The 20,091-nt window shown below is 55.2% G+C and overlaps 1 protein-coding gene across 1 annotated transcript in view; it reads right to left on the reverse strand.

Annotated features, from left to right (window-relative positions):
* The window catches only part of LOC132395186 (trichohyalin-like), a 252,206-nt gene that overhangs the window by 55,564 nt on the left and 176,551 nt on the right, over positions 1 to 20,091 (reverse strand). The window contains 3 exon segments of the mRNA XM_059971479.1: positions 15,328 to 15,494; positions 17,858 to 18,038; positions 18,928 to 19,112. Of these exon segments, the coding sequence (XP_059827462.1) occupies positions 15,328 to 15,494; positions 17,858 to 18,038; positions 18,928 to 19,112 (533 nt within the window).

Here is a 20,091-nt window from a genome sequence, read left to right on the forward strand (position 1 = left end):
GTCAGCCTCACACAGCCCCGTCTACACTCGTCAGCCTCACACGCCCCGTCTACACTCGTCAGCCTCACACAGCCCCATCTACACTCGTCAGCCTCACACGGTCCGTCTACACTCATCAGCCTCACACAGCCCATCTACACTCGTCAGCCTCACACGGTCCATCTACACTCGTCAGCCTCACACAGTCCGTCTACACTCGTCAGCCTCACACAGCCCATCTGCACTCGTCAGCCTCACACAGCCCCGTCTACACTCGTCAGCCTCACACGCCCCGTCTACACTCGTCAGCCTCACACAGCCCATCTACACTCGTCAGCCTCACACGGTCCGTCTACACTCGTCAGCCTCACACGGTCCGTCTACACTCGTCAGCCTCACACTGCCCATCTACACTCGTCAGCCTCACACAGCCCATCTACACTCGTCAGCCTCACACAGTCCGTCTACACTCGTCAGCCTCACACTGCCCATCTACACTCTTCAGCCTCACACAGCCCATCTACACTCGTCAGCCTCACACAGTCCGTCTACACTTGTCAGCCTCACACAGCCCATCTACACTCGTCAGCCTCACACAGCCCTGTCTACACTCGTCAGCCTCACACAGCCCATCTACACTCGTCAGCCTCACACAGCACATCTACACTCGTCAGCCTCACACAGCCCATCAACACTCATCAGCCTCACACGCCCCGTCTACAATCGTCAGCGTCACAAGGTCCATCTACATTCGTCAGCCTCACACAGCCCCGTCTACACTCGTCAGCCTCACACAGCCCATCTACACTCGTCAGCCTCACACGCCCCGTCTACAATCGTCAGCCTCACACAGCCCATCTACACTCGTCAGCCTCACACGCCCCGTCTACAATCGTCAGCCTCACACAGCCCATCTACATTCGTCAGCCTCACACAGCCCCATCTACACTCGTCAGCCTCACACAGCCCATCTACACTCATCAGCCTCACACAGCCCCATCTACACTCGTCAGCCTCACACAGCCCATCTACACTCATCAGCCTCACACAGCCCCGTCTACACTCGTCAGCCTCACACGGTCCGTCTACACTCGTCAGCCTCACACAGCCCGTCTGCACTCGTCAGCCTCACACACCCCGTCTACACTCGTCAGCCTCACACAGCCCATCTACACTCGTCAGCCTCACACAGTCCGTCTGCACTCGTCAGCCTCACACGGTCCATCTACACTCGTCAGCCTCACACAGCCCCGACTACACTCGTCAGCCTCACACTGCCCATCTACACTCGTCAGCCTCACACAGCCCCGTCTACACTCGTCAGCCTCACACAGCCCATCTACACTCGTCAGCTTCACACAGCCCATCTGCACTCGTCAGCCTCACACAGCCCATCTACACTCGTCAGCCTCACACAGCCTATCTACACTCGTCAGCCTCACACAGCCCATCTACACTCGTCAGCCTCACACAGTCCGTCTGCACTCGTCAGCCTCACACGGTCCATCTACACTCGTCAGCCTCACACAGCCCCGTCTACACTCGTCAGCCTCACACTGCCCATCTACACTCGTCAGCCTCACACGCCCCGTCTACACTCGTCAGCCTCACACAGCCCATCTACACTCGTCAGTCTCACACGCCCCGTCTACACTCGTCAGCCTCACACAGCCCATCTACACTCGTCAGCCTCACACAGTCCGTCTGCACTCGTCAGCCTCACACAGCCCCGTATACACTCGTCAACCTCACACAGCCCATCTACACTCGTCAGCCTCACACAGCCCGTCTACACTCGTCAGCCTCACACAGTCCGTCTGCACTCGTCAGCCTCACACAGCCCATCTACACTCGTCAGCCTCACACAGCCCTGTCTACACTCGTCAGTCTCACACAGCCAATCTACACTCGTCAGCCTCACACAGCCCGTCTACACTCGTCAGCCTCACACAGCCCGTCTGCACTCGTCAGCCTCACACAGCCCCGTCTACACTCGTCAGCCTCACACAGCCCATCTACACTCGTCAGCCTCACACAGCCCATCTACACTCGTCAGCCTCACATAGCCCGTCTGCACTCGTCAGCCTCACACAGCCCCGTCTACACTCGTCAGCCTCACACGGTCCGTCTACACTCGTCGGCCTCACACAGCCCGTCTACACTCCTCAGCCTCACACAGCCCATCTACATTCTTCAGCTTCACACAGCCCCGTCTACACTCGTCAGCCTCACACAGCCCCGTCTGCACTCGTCAGCCTCACACAGCCTCGTCTACACTCATCAGCCTCACACAGCCCGTCTGCACTCGTCAGCTTCACACAGCCCCATCTACACTCGTCAGCCTCACACAGCCCCGTCTACACTAGTCAGCCTCACACAGCCCATCTACACTCGTCAGCCTCACACAGCCCTGTCTACACTCGTCAACCTCACACATCCCATCTACACTCGTCAGCCTCACACAGCCCATCTACACTCGTCAGCCTCACACAGCCCTGTCTACACTAGTCAGCCTCACACAGCCCATCTACACTCGTCAGCCTCACACAGCCCTGTCTACACTCGTCAGTCTCACACAGCCCATCTACACTCGTCAGCCTCACACAGCCCCGTCTACACTTGTCAGCCTCACACAGCCCCGTCTACACTCGTCAGCCTCACACAGCCCCGTCTACACTCGTCAACCTCACACAGTCCGTCTGCACTCGTCAGCCTCACACAGCCCATCTACACTCGTCAGCTTCACACAGCCCCGTCTACACTCGTCAGCCTCACACGCCCCGTCTACACTCGTCAGCCTCACACAGCCCATATACACTCGTCAGCCTCACACAGCACTGTCTACACTCGTCAGCCTCACACGCCCCGTCCTCACTAGTCAGCCTCACACAGCCCATCTACACTCGTCAGCCTCACACAGCCCATCTGCACTCGTCAGCCTCACACAGCCCCGTCTACACTCGTCAGCCTCACACGGTCCGTCTACACTCGTCAGCCTCACACAGCCCATCTGCACTCGTCAGTCTCACACAGCCCGTCTACACTCATCAGCCTCACTCAGTCCGTCTACACTCGTCAGCCTCACAAAGCCCCATCTACACTCATCAGCCTCACACTGTCCATCTACACTCATCAGCCTCACACAGCCCATCTACACTCGTCAGCCTCACACAGCCCCATCTACACTCGTCAGCCTCACACGGTCCGTCTACACTCGTCAGCCTCACACGGTCCATCTACACTCGTCAGCCTCACACGGTCCGTCTACACTCATCAGCCTCACACAGCCCATCTGCACTCGTCAGCCTCACACAGCCCCGTCTACACTCGTCAGCCTCACACGCCCCGTCTACACTCGTCAGCCTCACACAGCCCCATCTACACTCGTCAGCCTCACATGGTCCGTCTACACTCATCAGCCTCACACAGCCCATCTACACTCGTCAGCCTCACACGGTCCATCTACACTCGTCAGCCTCACACAGTCCGTCTACACTCGTCAGCCTCACACAGCCCATCTGCACTCGTCAGCCTCACACAGCCCCGTCTACACTCGTCAGCCTCACACGCCCCGTCTACACTCGTCAGCCTCACACAGCCCATCTACACTCGTCAGCCTCACACGGTCCGTCTACACTCGTCAGCCTCACACGGTCCGTCTACACTCGTCAGCCTCACACTGCCCATCTACACTCGTCAGCCTCACACAGCCCATCTACACTCGTCAGCCTCACACAGTCCGTCTACACTCGTCAGCCTCACACTGCCCATCTACACTCTTCAGCCTCACACAGCCCATCTACACTCGTCAGCCTCACACAGTCCGTCTACACTTGTCAGCCTCACACAGCCCATCTACACTCGTCAGCCTCACACAGTCCGTCTACACTCGTCAGCCTCACACAGCCCCGTCTACACTTGTCAGCCCCACACAGCCCATCTACACTCGTCAGCCTCACACAGCCCTGTCTACACTCGTCAGCCTCACACAGCCCATCTACACTCGTCAGCCTCACACAGCACATCTACACTCGTCAGCCTCACACAGCCCATCAACACTCATCAGCCTCACACGCCCCGTCTACAATCGTCAGCGTCACAAGGTCCATCTACATTCGTCAGCCTCACACAGCCCCGTCTACACTTGTCAGCCTCACACAGCCCATCTACACTCGTCAGCCTCACACGCCCCGTCTACAATCGTCAGCCTCACACAGCCCATCTACACTCGTCAGCCTCACACGCCCCGTCTACAATCGTCAGCCTCACACAGCCCATCTACATTCGTCAGCCTCACACAGCCCCATCTACACTCGTCAGCCTCACACAGCCCATCTACACTCATCAGCCTCACACAGCCCCATCTACACTCGTCAGCCTCACACAGCCCATCTACACTCATCAGCCTCACACAGCCCCGTCTACACTCGTCAGCCTCACACGGTCCGTCTACACTCGTCAGCCTCACACAGCCCGTCTGCACTCGTCAGCCTCACACACCCCGTCTACACTCGTCAGCCTCACACAGCCCATCTACACTCGTCAGCCTCACACAGTCCGTCTGCACTCGTCAGCCTCACACGGTCCATCTACACTCGTCAGCCTCACACAGCCCCGTCTACACTCGTCAGCCTCACACTGCCCATCTACACTCGTCAGCCTCACACAGCCCCGTCTACACTCGTCAGCCTCACACAGCCCATCTACACTCGTCAGCTTCACACAGCCCATCTGCACTCGTCAGCCTCACACAGCCCATCTACACTCGTCAGCCTCACACAGCCTATCTACACTCGTCAGCCTCACACAGCCCATCTACACTCGTCAGCCTCACACAGTCCGTCTGCACTCGTCAGCCTCACACGGTCCATCTACACTCGTCAGCCTCACACAGCCCCGTCTACACTCGTCAGCCTCACACTGCCCATCTACACTCGTCAGCCTCACACGCCCCGTCTACACTCGTCAGCCTCACACAGCCCATCTACACTCGTCAGTCTCACACGCCCCGTCTACACTCGTCAGCCTCACACAGCCGATCTACACTCGTCAGCCTCACACAGTCCGTCTGCACTCGTCAGCCTCACACAGCCCCGTCTACACTCGTCAACCTCACACAGCCCATCTACACTCGTCAGCCTCACACAGCCCGTCTACACTCGTCAGCCTCACACAGTCCGTCTGCACTCGTCAGCCTCACACAGCCCATCTACACTCGTCAGCCTCACACAGCCCTGTCTACACTCGTCAGTCTCACACAGCCAATCTACACTCGTCAGCCTCACACAGCCCGTCTACACTCGTCAGCCTCACACAGCCCGTCTGCACTCGTCAGCCTCACACAGCCCCGTCTACACTCGTCAGCCTCACACAGCCCATCTACACTCGTCAGCCTCACACAGCCCATCTACACTCGTCAGCCTCACACAGCCCGTCTGCACTCGTCAGCCTCACACAGCCCCGTCTACACTCGTCAGCCTCACACGGTCCGTCTACACTCGTCAGCCTCACACAGCCCCGTCTACACTCGTCAGCCTCACACGCCCCGTCTACACTCATCAGCCTCACACAGCCCATATACACTCGTCAGCCTCACACAGCCCATCTACACTCGTCAGTCTCACACGCCCCGTCTACACTCGTCAGCCTCACACAGCCGATCTACACTCGTCAGCCTCACACAGTCCGTCTGCACTCGTCAGCCTCACACAGCCCCGTCTACACTCGTCAACCTCACACAGCCCATCTACACTCGTCAGCCTCACACAGCCCGTCTACACTCGTCAGCCTCACACAGTCCGTCTGCACTCGTCAGCCTCACACAGCCCATCTACACTCGTCAGCCTCACACAGCCCTGTCTACACTCGTCAGTCTCACACAGCCAATCTACACTCGTCAGCCTCACACAGCCCGTCTACACTCGTCAGCCTCACACAGCCCGTCTGCACTCGTCAGCCTCACACAGCCCCGTCTACACTCGTCAGCCTCACACAGCCCATCTACACTCGTCAGCCTCACACAGCCCATCTACACTCGTCAGCCTCACACAGCCCGTCTGCACTCGTCAGCCTCACACAGCCCCGTCTACACTCGTCAGCCTCACACGGTCCGTCTACACTCGTCAGCCTCACACAGCCCCGTCTACACTCGTCAGCCTCACACGCCCCGTCTACACTCATCAGCCTCACACAGCCCATATACACTCGTCAGCCTCACACGCCCCGTCTACACTCGTCAGCCTCGCACAGTCCGTCTGCACTCGTCAGCCTCACACAGCCCCGTCTACACTCGTCAGCCTCACTCGCCCCGTCTACACTCATCAGCCTCACACAGCCCATATACACTCGTCAGCCTCACACAGCCCATCTACACTCGTCAGCCACACACAGCCCATCTACACTCGTCAGCCTCACACGCCCCGTCTACACTCATCAGCCTCACACAGCCCATATACACTCGTCAGCCTCACACAGCCCATCTACACTCATCAGCCTCACACAGCTCGTCTACACTCGTCAGCCTCACACAGCCCCGTCTACACTAGTCAGCCTCACACAGCCCATCTACACTCGTCAGCCTCACATGCCCCATCTACACTCGTCAGCCTCACATGCCCCATCTACACTCGTCAGCCTCACATGCCCCATCTACACTCGTCAGCCTCACACGCCCCGTCTGCACTCATCAGCCTCACACAGCCCATCTACACTCGTCAGCCTCACATGCCCCATCTACACTCGTCAGCCTCACATGCCCCATCTACACTCATCAGCCTCACACAGCCCCGTCTACACTCGTCAGCCTCACATGCCCCGTCTACACTCATCAGCCTCACACAGCCCCGTCTACACTCGTCAGCCTCACATGCCCCATCTACACTCGTCAGCCTCACATGCCCCATCTACACTCGTCAGCCTCACATGCCCCGTCTACACTCATCAGCCTCACACAGCCCCGTCTACACTCATCAGCCTCACACAGCCTCGTCTACACTAGTCAGCCTCACACAGCCCGTCTACACTCGTCAGCCTCACACAGCCCATCTACACTCGTCAGCCTCACACAGCCCATCTACACTCGTCAGCCTCACACAGTCCGTCTGCACTCGTCAGCCTCACACGGTCCATCTACACTCGTCAGCCTCACACGGTCCGTCTACACTCGTCAGCCTCACACAGCCCCGTCTACACTCGTCAGCCTCACACAGTCCGTCTACACTTGTCAGCCCCACACAGCCCATCTACACTCGTCAGCCTCACACAGCCCCATCTACACTCGTCAGCCTCACACGCCCCGTCTACACTCATCAGCCTCACACAGCCCATATACACTCGTCAGCCTCACACGCCCCGTCTACACTCGTCAGCCTCACACAGCCCATATACACTCGTCAGCCTCACACAGCCCATCTGCACTCGTCAGCCTCACACAGCCCATCTACACTCGTCAGCCTCACACAGCCCATCTACACTCGTCAGCCTCACTCGCCCCGTCTACACTCGTCAGCCTCACACAGCCCATCTACATTCGTCAGCCTCACACAGCCCATCTACATTCTTCAGCCTCACACGCCCTGTCTACACTCGTCAGCCTCACACAGTCCGTCTGCACTCGTCAGCCTCACACAGCCCCATCTGCACTTGTCAGCCTCACACGGTCCCTCTACACTCATCAGCCTCACACAGTCCGTCTACACTCGTCAGCCTCACACAGACCATATACACTCGTCAGCCTCACACGCCCCGTCTACACTCGTCAGCCTCACACAGCCCATATACACTCGTCAGCCTCACACAGCCCATCTGCACTCGTCAGCCTCACACAGCCCATCTACACTCGTCAGCCTCACTCGCCCCGTCTACACTCGTCAGCCTCACACAGCCCATCTACACTCGTCAGCCTCACACACCCCGTCTACACTCGTCAGCCTCACACAGCCCATCTACACTCGTCAGTCTCACACAGCCCATCTACACTCGTCAGCCTCACACAGCCCATCTACACTCGTCAGCCTCACACGCCCCGTCTACACTCGTCAGCCTCACACAGCCCATCTACATTCGTCAGCCTCACACGCCCCGTCTACAGCCTCACACGCCCTGTCTACACTCGTCAGCCTCACACAGTCCGTCTGCACTCGTCAGCCTCACACAGCCCATCTACACTCGTCAGCCTCACACAGTCCGTCTACACTCGTCAGCCTCACACAGCCCATCTACACTCGTCAGCCTCACACAGCCCATCTACACTCGTCAGCCTCACACGCCCCGTCTACACTCGTCAGCCTCACACAGCCCATCTACACTCGTCAGCCTCACACAGCCCATCTACACTCGTCAGCCTCACATGGTCCATCTACACTCGTCAGCCTCACACGGTCCGTCTACACTCGTCAGCCTCACACAGTCCGTCTACACTCATCAGCCTCACACAGCCCATCTACACTCGTCAGCCTCACACGTTCCGTCTACACTCGTCAGCCTCACACAGCCCCGTCTACACTCATCAGCCTCACACAGCCCATCTACACTCGTCAGCCTCACATGGTCCATCTACACTCGTCAGCCTCACACAGCCCATCTACACTCGTCAGCCTCACACGATCCGTCAACACTCGTCAGCCTCACATGGTCCATCTACACTCGTCAGCCTCACACAGTCCGTCTGCACTCGTCAGCCTCACACAGCCCCGTCTACACTCATCAGCCTCACACAGCCCGTCTACACTCATCAGCCTCACACAGCCCATCTACACTCGTCAGCCTCACACAGCACATCCACACTCGTCAGCCTCACACGGTCCATCTACACTCATCAGCCTCACACAGCACATCTACACTCGTCAGCCTCACACAGCCCATCTACACTCGTCAGTCTCACACAGCCCATCTACACTCGTCAGCCTCACACAGTCCGTCTACACTCGTCAGCCTCACACAGCCCATCTACACTCGTCAGCCTCACACAGCCCATCTACACTCGTCAGCCTCACACGCCCCGTCTACACTCGTCAGCCTCACACAGCCCATCTACACTCGTCAGCCTCACACAGCCCATCTACACTCGTCAGCCTCACACAGCCCATCTACACTCGTCAGCCTCACACGGTCCGTCTACACTCGTCAGCCTCACACAGCCCCATCTACGCTCGTCAGCCTCACACAGCCCCGTCTACACTCATCAGCCTCACACAGCCCCGTCTACACTCATCAGCCTCACACAGCCCGTCTACACTCATCAGCCTCACACAGCCCATCTACACTCGTCAGCCTCACACAGCACATCCACACTCGTCAGCCTCACACGGTCCATCTACACTCATCAGCCTCACACAGCACATCTACACTCGTCAGCCTCACACAGCCCATCTACACTCGTCAGTCTCACACAGCCCATCTACACTCGTCAGCCTCACACAGTCCGTCTACACTCGTCAGTCTCACACAGCCCATCTACACTCGTCAGCCTCACACGGTCCGTCTACACTCATCAGCCTCACACAGCCCCGTCTACACTCGTCAGCCTCACACAGTCCGTCTACACTCGTCAGCCTCACAGAGCCCCATCTACACTCATCAGCCTCACACAGTCCGTATACACTCGTCAGCCTCACACAGTCCGTCTACACTCGTCAGCCTCACACAGCCCCGTCTACACTCGTCAGCCTCACACAGCCCCGTCTACACTCGTCAGCCTCACACAGTCCGTCTACACTCGTCAGCCTCACACAGCCCCATCTACAGTCATCAGCCTCACACAGTCCGTCTACACTCGTCAGCCTCACACGCCCCGTCTACACTCATCAGCCTCACACAGCCCATCTACACTCATCAGCCTCACACAGTCCGTCTGCACTCGTCAGCCTCACACAGCCCATCTACACTCATCAGCCTCACACAGTCCGTCTGCACTCGTCAGCCTGACACAGCCCATCTACACTCATCAGCCTCACACAGTCCGTCTACACTCGTCAGCCTCACACAGCCCCATCTACACTCATCAGCCTCACACAGTCCGTCTACACTCGTCAGCCTCACACGCCCCGTCTACACTCATCAGCCTCACACGGTCCGTATACACTCGTCAGCCTCACACAGTCCGTCTACGCTCGTCAGCCTCACACAGCCCGTCTACACTCGTCAGCCTCACACAGTCCGTCTGCACTCGTCAGCCTCACACGGTCCGTCTACACTCGTCAGCCTCACACAGCCCATCTACACTCGTCAGCCTCACACAGCCCCGTCTACACTCATCAGCCTCACACAGCCCATATACACTCGTCAGCCTCACACAGCCCATCTACACTCGTCAGCCTCACACAGCCCCATCTACACTCGTCAGCCTCACACAGTCCGTCTACGCTCGTCAGCCTCACACAGCCCGTCTACACTCGTCAGCCTCACACAGCCCCGTCTACAGTCGTCAGCCTCACACAGTCCGTCTGCACTCGTCAGCCTCACACAGCCCATCTACACTCGTCAGCCTCACACAGTCCGTCTGCACTCGTCAGCCTCACACGGTCCGTCTACACTCGTCAGCCTCACACGGTCCGTCTACACTCGTCAGCCTCACACAGCCCATCTACACTCGTCAGCCTCACACAGCCCCGTCTACACTCATCAGCCTCAGACAGCCCATATACACTCGTCAGCCTCACACAGCCCCGTCTACACTAGTCAGCCTCACACAGCCCATCTACACTCGTCAGCCTCACACACCCCGTCTACACTCGTCAGCCTCACACAGCCCCGTCTACACTCGTCAGCCTCACACAGCCCCATCTACACTCGTCAGCCACACACAGCCCCGTCTACACTCGTCAGCCTCAAACAGCCCATCTACACTCGTCAGCCTCACACAGCTCGTCTACACTCGTCAGCCTCACACAGCCCCGTCTACACTCGTCAGCCTCACACAGCCCCGTCTACACTCGTCAGCCTCACACAGCCCATCTGCACTCGTCAGCCTCACACAGCCCGTCTACACTCATCAGCCTCACACAGCCCATCTACACTCGTCAGCGTCATACAGCCCATATACACTCGTCAGCCTCACACAGCCCATCTACACTCGTCAGCCTCACACAGCCCATCTACACTCGTCAGCCTCACACAGTCCATCTACACTCGTCAGCCTCACTCGCCCCGTCTACACTCGTCAGCCTCACACAGCCCATCTACACTCGTCAGCCTCACACAGCCCCGTCTACACTCGTCAGCCTCACACAGCCCCGTCTACACTCGTCAGCCTCACACAGCCCCATCTACACTCATCAGCCTCACACGCCCCGTCTACACTCGTCAGCCTCACACGCCCCGTCTACACTCGTCAGCCTCACACGCCCCGTCTACACTCGTCAGCCTCACACGCCCCGTCTACACTCGTCAGCCTCACACGCCCCGTCTACACTCGTCAGCCTCACACAGCCCATCTACACTCGTCAGTCTCACACGCCTCGTCTACACTCGTCAGCCTCACACAGCGCATCTACACTCGTCAGCCTCGCACACCCCGTCTACACTCGTCAGCCTCACACAGCCCATCTGCACTCGTCAGCCTCACACGGTCCCTCTACACTCGTCAGACTCACACGGTCCCTCTACACTCGTCAGCCTCACACAGCCCATCTGCACTCGTCAGCCTCAAACAGCCCATCTACACTCGTCAGCCTCACACAGCCCTTCTACACTCGTCAGCCTCACACAGCCCATCTACACTCGTCAGACTCACACGGTCCCTCTACACTCGTCAGCCTCACACAGCCCCATCTACACTCGTCAGCCTCACACAGCCCGTCTACGCTCGTCAGCCTCACACAGCCCATCTACACTCGTCAGCCTCAAACAGCCCCATCTACACTCCTCAGCCTCACACAGCCCGTCTACACTCGTCAGCCTCACACAGCCCATCTACACTCATCAGCCTCACACAGCCCATCTACACTTGTCAGCCTCACACGCCCCGTCTACACTCGTCAGCCTCACACAGCCCATCTACACTCATCAGCCTCACACAGCCCATCTGCACTCGTCAGCCTCACACAGCCCCGTCTACACTCGTCAGCCTCACACGGTCCGTCTACACTCGTCAGCCTCACACAGCCTATCTACACTCGTCAGCCTCACACGCCCCATCTACACTCGTCTGCCCCACACACGCCCCGTCTACACTCATCAGCCTCACACAGCCCCGTCTACACTCGTCAGCCTCACACAGCCCCGTCTACACTAGTCAGCCTCACACAGCCCATCTACACTCGTCAGCCTCACATGCCCCATCTACACTCGTCAGCCCCACACTGCCCATCTACACTCGTCAGCCTCACACAGCCCATCTACACTCGTCAGCCTCACACGGTCCGTCTACACTCGTCAGCCTCACACAGTCCGTCTACACTCATCAGCCTCACATGCCCCGTCTACACTCGTCAGCCTCACACAGCCCATCTACACTCGTCAGCCTCACACAGCCCATCTACACTCGTCAGCCTCACACGGTCCATCTACACTCGTCAGCCTCACATGCCCCATCTACACTCGTCAGTCTCACACAGCCAATCTGCACTCGTCAGCCTCACACGGCCCCATCTACACTCGTCAGCCTCACACAGCCCCATCTACACTCGTCAGCCTCACACAGCCCATCTACACTCGTCAGCCTCACATGCCCCGTCTACACTCGTCAGCCTCACACAGCCCATCTACACTCGTCAGTCTCACACAGCCCATCTACACTCGTCAGTCTCACACAGCCAATCTGCACTCGTCAGCCTCACACGGCCCATCTACACTCGTCAGCCACACACAGCCCATCTACACTCGTCAGCCTCACACGCCCCATCTACACTCGTTAGCCTCACACGGTCCGTCTACACTCGTCAGCCTCACACGGTCCATCTGCACTCGTCAGCCTCACACAGCCCATCTACACTCGTCAGCCTCACACGCCCCATCTACACTCGTCAGCCTCACACGGCCCCGTCTACACTCGTCAGCCTCACACAGCCCATCTACACTCGTCAGCCTCACACGGTCCGTCTACACTCGTCAGCCTCACACAGCCCCGTCTACACTCGTCAGCCTCACACGGTCCGTCTACACTCGTCAGCCTCACACAGCCCATCTGCACTCGTCAGCCTCACACAGCCCATCTACACTCGTCAGCCTCACACTGCCCATCTACACTTGTCAGCCTCACATGCCCCATCTACACTCGTCAGCCTCACATGCCCCGTCTACACTCGTCAGCCTCACACAGCCCCGTCTGCTCTCGTCAGCCTCACATGCCCCGTCTACACTCGTCAGCCTCACACAGCCCATATACACTCGTCAGCCTCACATGGTCCATCTACACTCGTCAGCCTCACACAGCCCATCTACACTCGTCAGCCTCACACAGCCCATCTACACTCGTCAGCCTCACACAGCCCATCTACACTCGTCAGCCTCACACTGCCCATCTACACTTGTCAGCCTCACATGCCCCGTCTACACTCGTCAGCCTCACATGCCCCGTCTACTCTCGTCAGCCTCACATGTCGCATCTCTTGATTTGACATACAGAGATACTCCTCTGCACATCACCATTGCAACACGTGGTTACGTGAGTTACTGTCAGCTTGAACCAGTCTGGCCTCTCTAATTCACAAGGTGTTTTCACCCACACCACTGGCACTCACTGGGTGTTTATTTTTGTTTTTCGCACCACTCCAGACACCATTGAGTGTGAAAATCCCAAGAGATCAGCAGTTTCTGAGATTCTCAAACCACCCTGTCTGGCACCAACGACCATTCCATGGTCAATGTGACGTAGGTCACATTTCTTCCCCCTTCTCTTGTTTGGTCTGAACAACAGCTGAACCTCTTGACCATGTCTGCATGTGTTTCTGCATTGAGTTGCTGCCACGTGATTGGCTGATTAGATATTTGCATTAATGAGCAGGTGTACCAGTGTACCTAATACAGTGACCCATGACATCTCCGGAAAATCGCTGGTGAAGCTGGCAAAAGCAATGTTAGTGTTTATTTCATGAAGACAGAACTATAAAAGGAAGGATGTTATTCTGAGTCTTTATAAGCCACTGGTCATGCTGCACTCGGAGTACTGTGAGCAGTTTTGGGCTCCTTGTTTAAGAAAAGGTGTGCTGGAATTGGAGAGGGTCCAGAGGAGGTTCACTACAATGATTTTGGGAATGAAACAGTTAATGTATGAGCAGCCGTCAATGGCTCTGGCTCTGTACTCACTGGAGTTTAGACGAATGAGTGGGATATCGTTGTGACCTATCAAATATTGAAAAGCCTAGAGAGAATGAATGTGGAGAGGATGTTTTCTGTCATGGGAAAGTTCAGGACCAGGGGGCAGAAACACAGAATAGAGGGACGTCCATTTAGAACAGAGATGAAGCGGAGTTTGATAGGCTCTTGATTAGGCAGAGTGCCAAAGGTTATGTGGAGAAGACAGGAGAATGGGGTTGAGAGGGATAATAAACCAGCCATGATGGAACAGCAGAAAGAACTCAATGGGCCAAACTGTTCCTGTGTCTAATCGTCTCATGGTCTAATGGGAGGTGTTGTCCCTGCTCCTTTCTGATGTCATTCCACAGTGTGACCAAACAGTACTTCAGGAAAGCCGATGGCGTGGTTGTGATGTATGACATTACGTTCACGAGCTGTAGTGGGGAAGTCTAGAACCAAAGGATACAGCCTCAGAGTAGAAGGATGTTGGTTTGGAACAGAGAGGAGGAGGAATCTCTTTAGCCGGGGGGTGAATCTGTGGAATTGATTGCCATGGATAGCTGTGGAGGGCATCACTGGCTTTGTCTATTTAAAGTGGAGACTTACAGTTTCTTGATTAGCAAAAGGTGTCAAAGGTTTCAGGGGGAAGGCAGGAGAATGGGGGTTGAGAGGGATAATAAATCAGCCATATTGAGGGGGCCAAAAGGTGCAACTCTACACTTGTCTTATGCTCTTAAATGTTACCAAATACTACCTCTCTTGCAGGCATTTACAGGAAGGAAGATATTTACGTAAAGGAAGATAGGGAAAGATGTGCAGAGTGTGGAGAGTGTGCTGAGCATTGTCATGGAGCCATACAACTCCACTGCAGAGAAATAGGCCATGCCAAACAATTAATCTACCTCGTCCCATTGCCCTGCACCCAGACTGTAGCCCTCCCGTTCATGTACCTATCCAACTCTCCCTTCAGAGTTGGAATTAAACCCACATCCAGCAGCTTGCTGCACCGCCTGAGTGAAGACATTCCCCTTCAACTCACGTTCTTGTTCCGCAAACCCTCAACCAGACCCTCTCATCGTACTGGCAAAGGGAGTGCAGGATGGCTGCCCTCACCTCTCTGTCTCCTCCTGGAGGCTCACCAGCCGATTCTGGGCTTCCTGCAGCTCCTGCCGGCTCTCCTTCAATTGCGTCTCCATCTCCTGATTGGTCACTTTGAGCCGCTGGTTCTCGGTGCTGGTCTCCTCCTGTTGACCGCGCAGGGACTCGATCTCTGCCTGGAGCTGGAAGGACACAGAGAAACCTGTTCATCATCTCCCTTTATATCCCCTCATTAACTCTGTCCACCTTTCACAGTCTCTACCTCATTCCTTCCAACTCCCTAACCCTCTCCCTCCAGTCCTTTCTCCTTCTCTCTCTCACTCGTTCACTGTCTGTGTCACCCTCTCTCTCTTTTTTTCTCTCTGTCTCTCCCTTTGACCCTCTCTCTCTCACACTCCCTATATCTGTGTCTGTCTCTTACTCTCTCTCTCAGTCTCTCACTCTCAACACTACATCGATTGGCCTAATCTCAAACAATAACAAGGTGACCTACAGGGAAGAAGTCATCTCTCTGACACAGCGGTGTCAAGAAAACAACCTCTCCCACAATGTCACAAAAACAAAGGAGCTGGTTGTGGATTGCAGGAGGAATGGAGACAGGCTAACCTCTATAGACATCAATGGATCTGGGGTTGAGAAGGTAAGCAGCTTTAAATTCCTCGGCATCCACATCACCGAGGACCTCACGTGGTCTGTACACACCAGCTGTGTGGTGAAAAAGGCACAACAGCGCCTCTTTCACCTCAGACGGTTGAGGAATCCTAAGAACCATCCACAGGGGCAATATTGGGAACATCCTGACTGGCTGCATCACTGCCTGGTATGGGAACTGTACCTCCTTCAATCGTAGGGTTCTGCAGAGAATGGTGTGGACAGACCAGCACATCTGTGGATGTGAACTTCCCACGATTCAGGACGTTTACAGAGACAAGTGTGAAAAAAGAATCACTGGGGACCCAAGTCATCTGGGAAACGGTACCGCAGCTTAAAAACCAGGACCAACAGGACAGCTTCTCCCACCAGGCCACCAGACTGATGAACTCACGCTGATTTGAGTGTATTTCTATGTCACATTGATTTTTTTTTATTATAAATTACTATAATTGCACATTGCACATTTAGACTAACGTAAAGATTTTTACTCCTCATGTATGTGAAGGATGGAAGAAATAAAGTCAATTCAAATTCAATTCTTTCTCTCTCTCACTGTCTTTCTATCCCTCACACACACTCTTGGTCTCTCATTCTGTCAGTCTCCTACTCTAGTCTCTCTCCATCTCCCTCTCTCTCTCCCTCTCCCTCTCCCTCTCCCTCTCTCCATCTCCCTCACTAGTCCACACTCTTTCAGATTGCAATCACAGCCACGATAAATCTCCGGAATGAACTCCCTGCTTACTGTCATGTTCCCCAGTAAATCCCCAGCCACTGATCTGGGAATCTCCTGGGACTTTTGATGACCTGGCCTCTGGCCATTCATTCAACCTGACCTCCTATGCTAATCTGTGACTTCATGCCTCAGTGAGAATGTGACCGAAACCAACCCAGGACAAGAATCCAGTTCCAAACTCAGGTCCCGAGTGGCTCCAGCTCTGTCTAGGATCCCAGTCTCTGGTCTGTGTTCTGATCACAATCTCTCAGTGGGACAATATTGTGCAACCCAATCACTACAGGATTAGACCTTCCTGCTGCTTTAAGTAAACCTCACCTATCCTGCGACTCCCTTCTCCCCCTCTCTCTCTTTCTGTTCTTGCAACACCTTGACCACGTTGATCATTTTCACTACAAAGGAATCTGTGGATATGCTGTTCTAATTCTGCTTTTCCTTGTTTAATTTATGTCAAATTGATGCTTTTCCAGTGAATGACGTGTTTCTGATGCTGCGTTTCAAAGTCACACCAGGACATCAGAAATCCTCGGCCTCGCTCCCTCTGCACGGTCCTGCAGCACTGTCTGTGCATGTCATGCTGCTGAATGTAAGGTTTCCACTGCACCTGATCTCACATGGACTCGTGCAGGCAGTGATAAGCTGGGCTTTAGCATCACGGAGCACCACATCACATAAACAGGCCCTTCAGCCATCTAGTTCATGCCCACATGATCTACTGCCTAGTCCCATCTACGCACACCCGGATGTTAATCCCTCCGTACCCCTCCCATCCCAGTACTTACTGTAAATGTTCCAATCAAACCCACAACCATCACTTCCAGTGGAAGCTCAGTCCTCACCCTCTCCACCCCCTGAGTGAAGAGATTCCTCCTCATCTCCTGAATATTCCAGCTTTCACCCTTAACCTATGACCTCTAGTTCTGCTCTCACCCAACCTGAGGGGCAAAAAGCTGATGTTCACGTTGGAGTTTCCCAACCGTTACTATCTTTCATCAGGCTCTAGTCCAGTGGCCTTATTCTCAGTGGGGACTATTAGAGTATGGCTGAAACCCCATCTCTCTGATCTGTGATCTGATCACCGTATCTCACTGGGAACAACACCAGGGGTCCTTCCTGCTGCTCTAACCGAGGAAAGGTCTGGTTTCTGGGATCAGCTACCTCTTCAATTCTCCTTGCTGCCTTATCTCCTGCTGAGGCAGCCTCCGTGTCCTCGTGGGCCACTTCTCCATCTGCTGCCAGGCTCATGTTCTGCCCCTCGACCCTCGGTCCAGACTCCTCTCCTGGCGTGTGCGTTTTTCCGGGAACGGCTCGGCGTCGGATGGAACGAGTTCTCTGGAGCCTGCGGAGCGGAGGTGACAGAGGGAGAACAGGATAACTCAATGGCAGTGAGCGTACGATGACAAGGGATGATGGTGGCCATCAATTGGCTGGGAGGGTGATCACATGATCAGAGGGAGCTCCACCCCCACATGAGTATGGAGACAGTGTGATTCACCTGGAAGGATCACGAGGCCAGACACCGAGAGGAGACAGAAATCCAACACACCAGGAGTGGAGGTTATTCTGAGAAACACACAAGATGCTGGAGGAACTCAGCAGGTCAGGCAGAGCAGTAAACAGTCAACATTTGAAGTCCAGACCATTTTTAAGTCTGGAAAGGATGCGGGACGACACCAGAATAAAAGGGTAGGTGGAGGGCAAGGAATACAAGCTAGCAGGTGATGGGAGGGAGCAGATGAGGGGGAAGCTTGGAGGTGACAGGCGAAAGGTTGAAGAAGAAGCGATCTGATGAGAGAGGAGAATGAACCATGGGAGAAAGGGATGGAGGAGAGGTACCCAATGGAGGCAATGGGCAGTGAGAAGAGACAGGGTGGCAGGGGATCAGAATGGGGAATGGATAAAGAGCGATGGAAGGAGGGGGTAGAGTAACTGAATGTTAGAGAAATCGATGTTCACCCCAGCAGGTTGGAAGCTACCGAGATGGAATATGAGGTATTGCTCCTCCAACATGATAATTATGGCAGTAGAGGAGGACATGGACTATCGTGGCAAAATGGGATTGGGGAGTGAAATTAAAAAAGGGTTACTCAGTCAGTCAAGTGAGTGGATCAGAATGAATAGAATAGCGTGTCCATCAGTCCATGAGGTAAGGGTTTGGGACAGCAGGATTGGGAAAAACTGACATGTAAATATACCATGTGTCTCAACTCTTCCAAGGAATTCCTCACCCTTCCTTCTCCTCCCGGTGAGCTGCCTCCTCCTGGAGGGTGACCAGCCGATCCTGGGCCTCCTGGAGCTCCCGTTGGATCCCTTCCAGCCGCGTCTCCATCTCCTGATTGGTCACTTTGAGCCGCTGGTTCTCGGTGCTGGTCTCCTCCTGTTGACCGCGCAGGGACTCGATCTCTGCCTGGAGCTGGAGGGGAAGGAACACATGTTGAGAGGTAAATCAGACAAGAAAGTTACTTGTAACCACAGCACCATGTGCATCTCGCCTTCCCCATCAGACTCTGGCATTTTCTATAATCTCTGTCCCCCGTCCTCCTCTACTCTCCATTTTATTCCTCACCTATCCTGCGACTCCCTTCTCCCCCTCTCTCTCTTTCTGTTCTTGCAACACCTTGACCACGTTGATCATTTTCACTACAAAGGAATCTGTGGATATGCTGTTCTAATTCTGCTTTTCCTTGTTTAATTTATGTCAAATTGATGCTTTTCCAGTGAATGACGTGTTTCTGATGCTGCGTTTCAAAGTCACACCAGGACATCAGAAATCCTCGGCCTCGCTCCCTCTGCACGGTCCTGCAGCACTGTCTGTGCATGTCATGCTGCTGAATGTAAGGTTTCCACTGCACCTGATCTCACATGGACTCGTGCAGGCAGTGATAAGCTGGGCTTTAGCATCACGGAGCACCACATCACATAAACAGGCCCTTCAGCCATCTAGTTCATGCCCACATGATCTACTGCCTAGTCCCATCTACGCACACCCGGATGCTAATCCCTCCGTACCCCTCCCATCCCAGTACTTACTGTAAATGTTCCAATCAAACCCACAACCATCACTTCCAGTGGAAGCTCAGTCCTCACCCTCTCCACCCCCTGAGTGAAGAGATTCCTCCTCATCTCCTGAATATTCCAGCTTTCACCCTTAACCTATGACCTCTAGTTCTGCTCTCACCCAACCTGAGGGGCAAAAAGCTGATGTTCACGTTGGAGTTTCCCAACCGTTACTATCTTTCATCCAGTGGCCTTATTCTCAGTGGGGACTATTAGAGTATGGCTGAAACCCCATCTCTCTGATCTGTGATCTGATCACCGTATCTCACTGGGAACAACACCAGGGGTCCTTCCTGCTGCTCTAACCGAGGAAAGGTCTGGTTTCTGGGATCAGC

This window comes from Hypanus sabinus, chromosome 6, assembly GCF_030144855.1.
Source record: "Hypanus sabinus isolate sHypSab1 chromosome 6, sHypSab1.hap1, whole genome shotgun sequence".
NCBI lineage: Eukaryota > Metazoa > Chordata > Chondrichthyes > Myliobatiformes > Dasyatidae > Hypanus > Hypanus sabinus.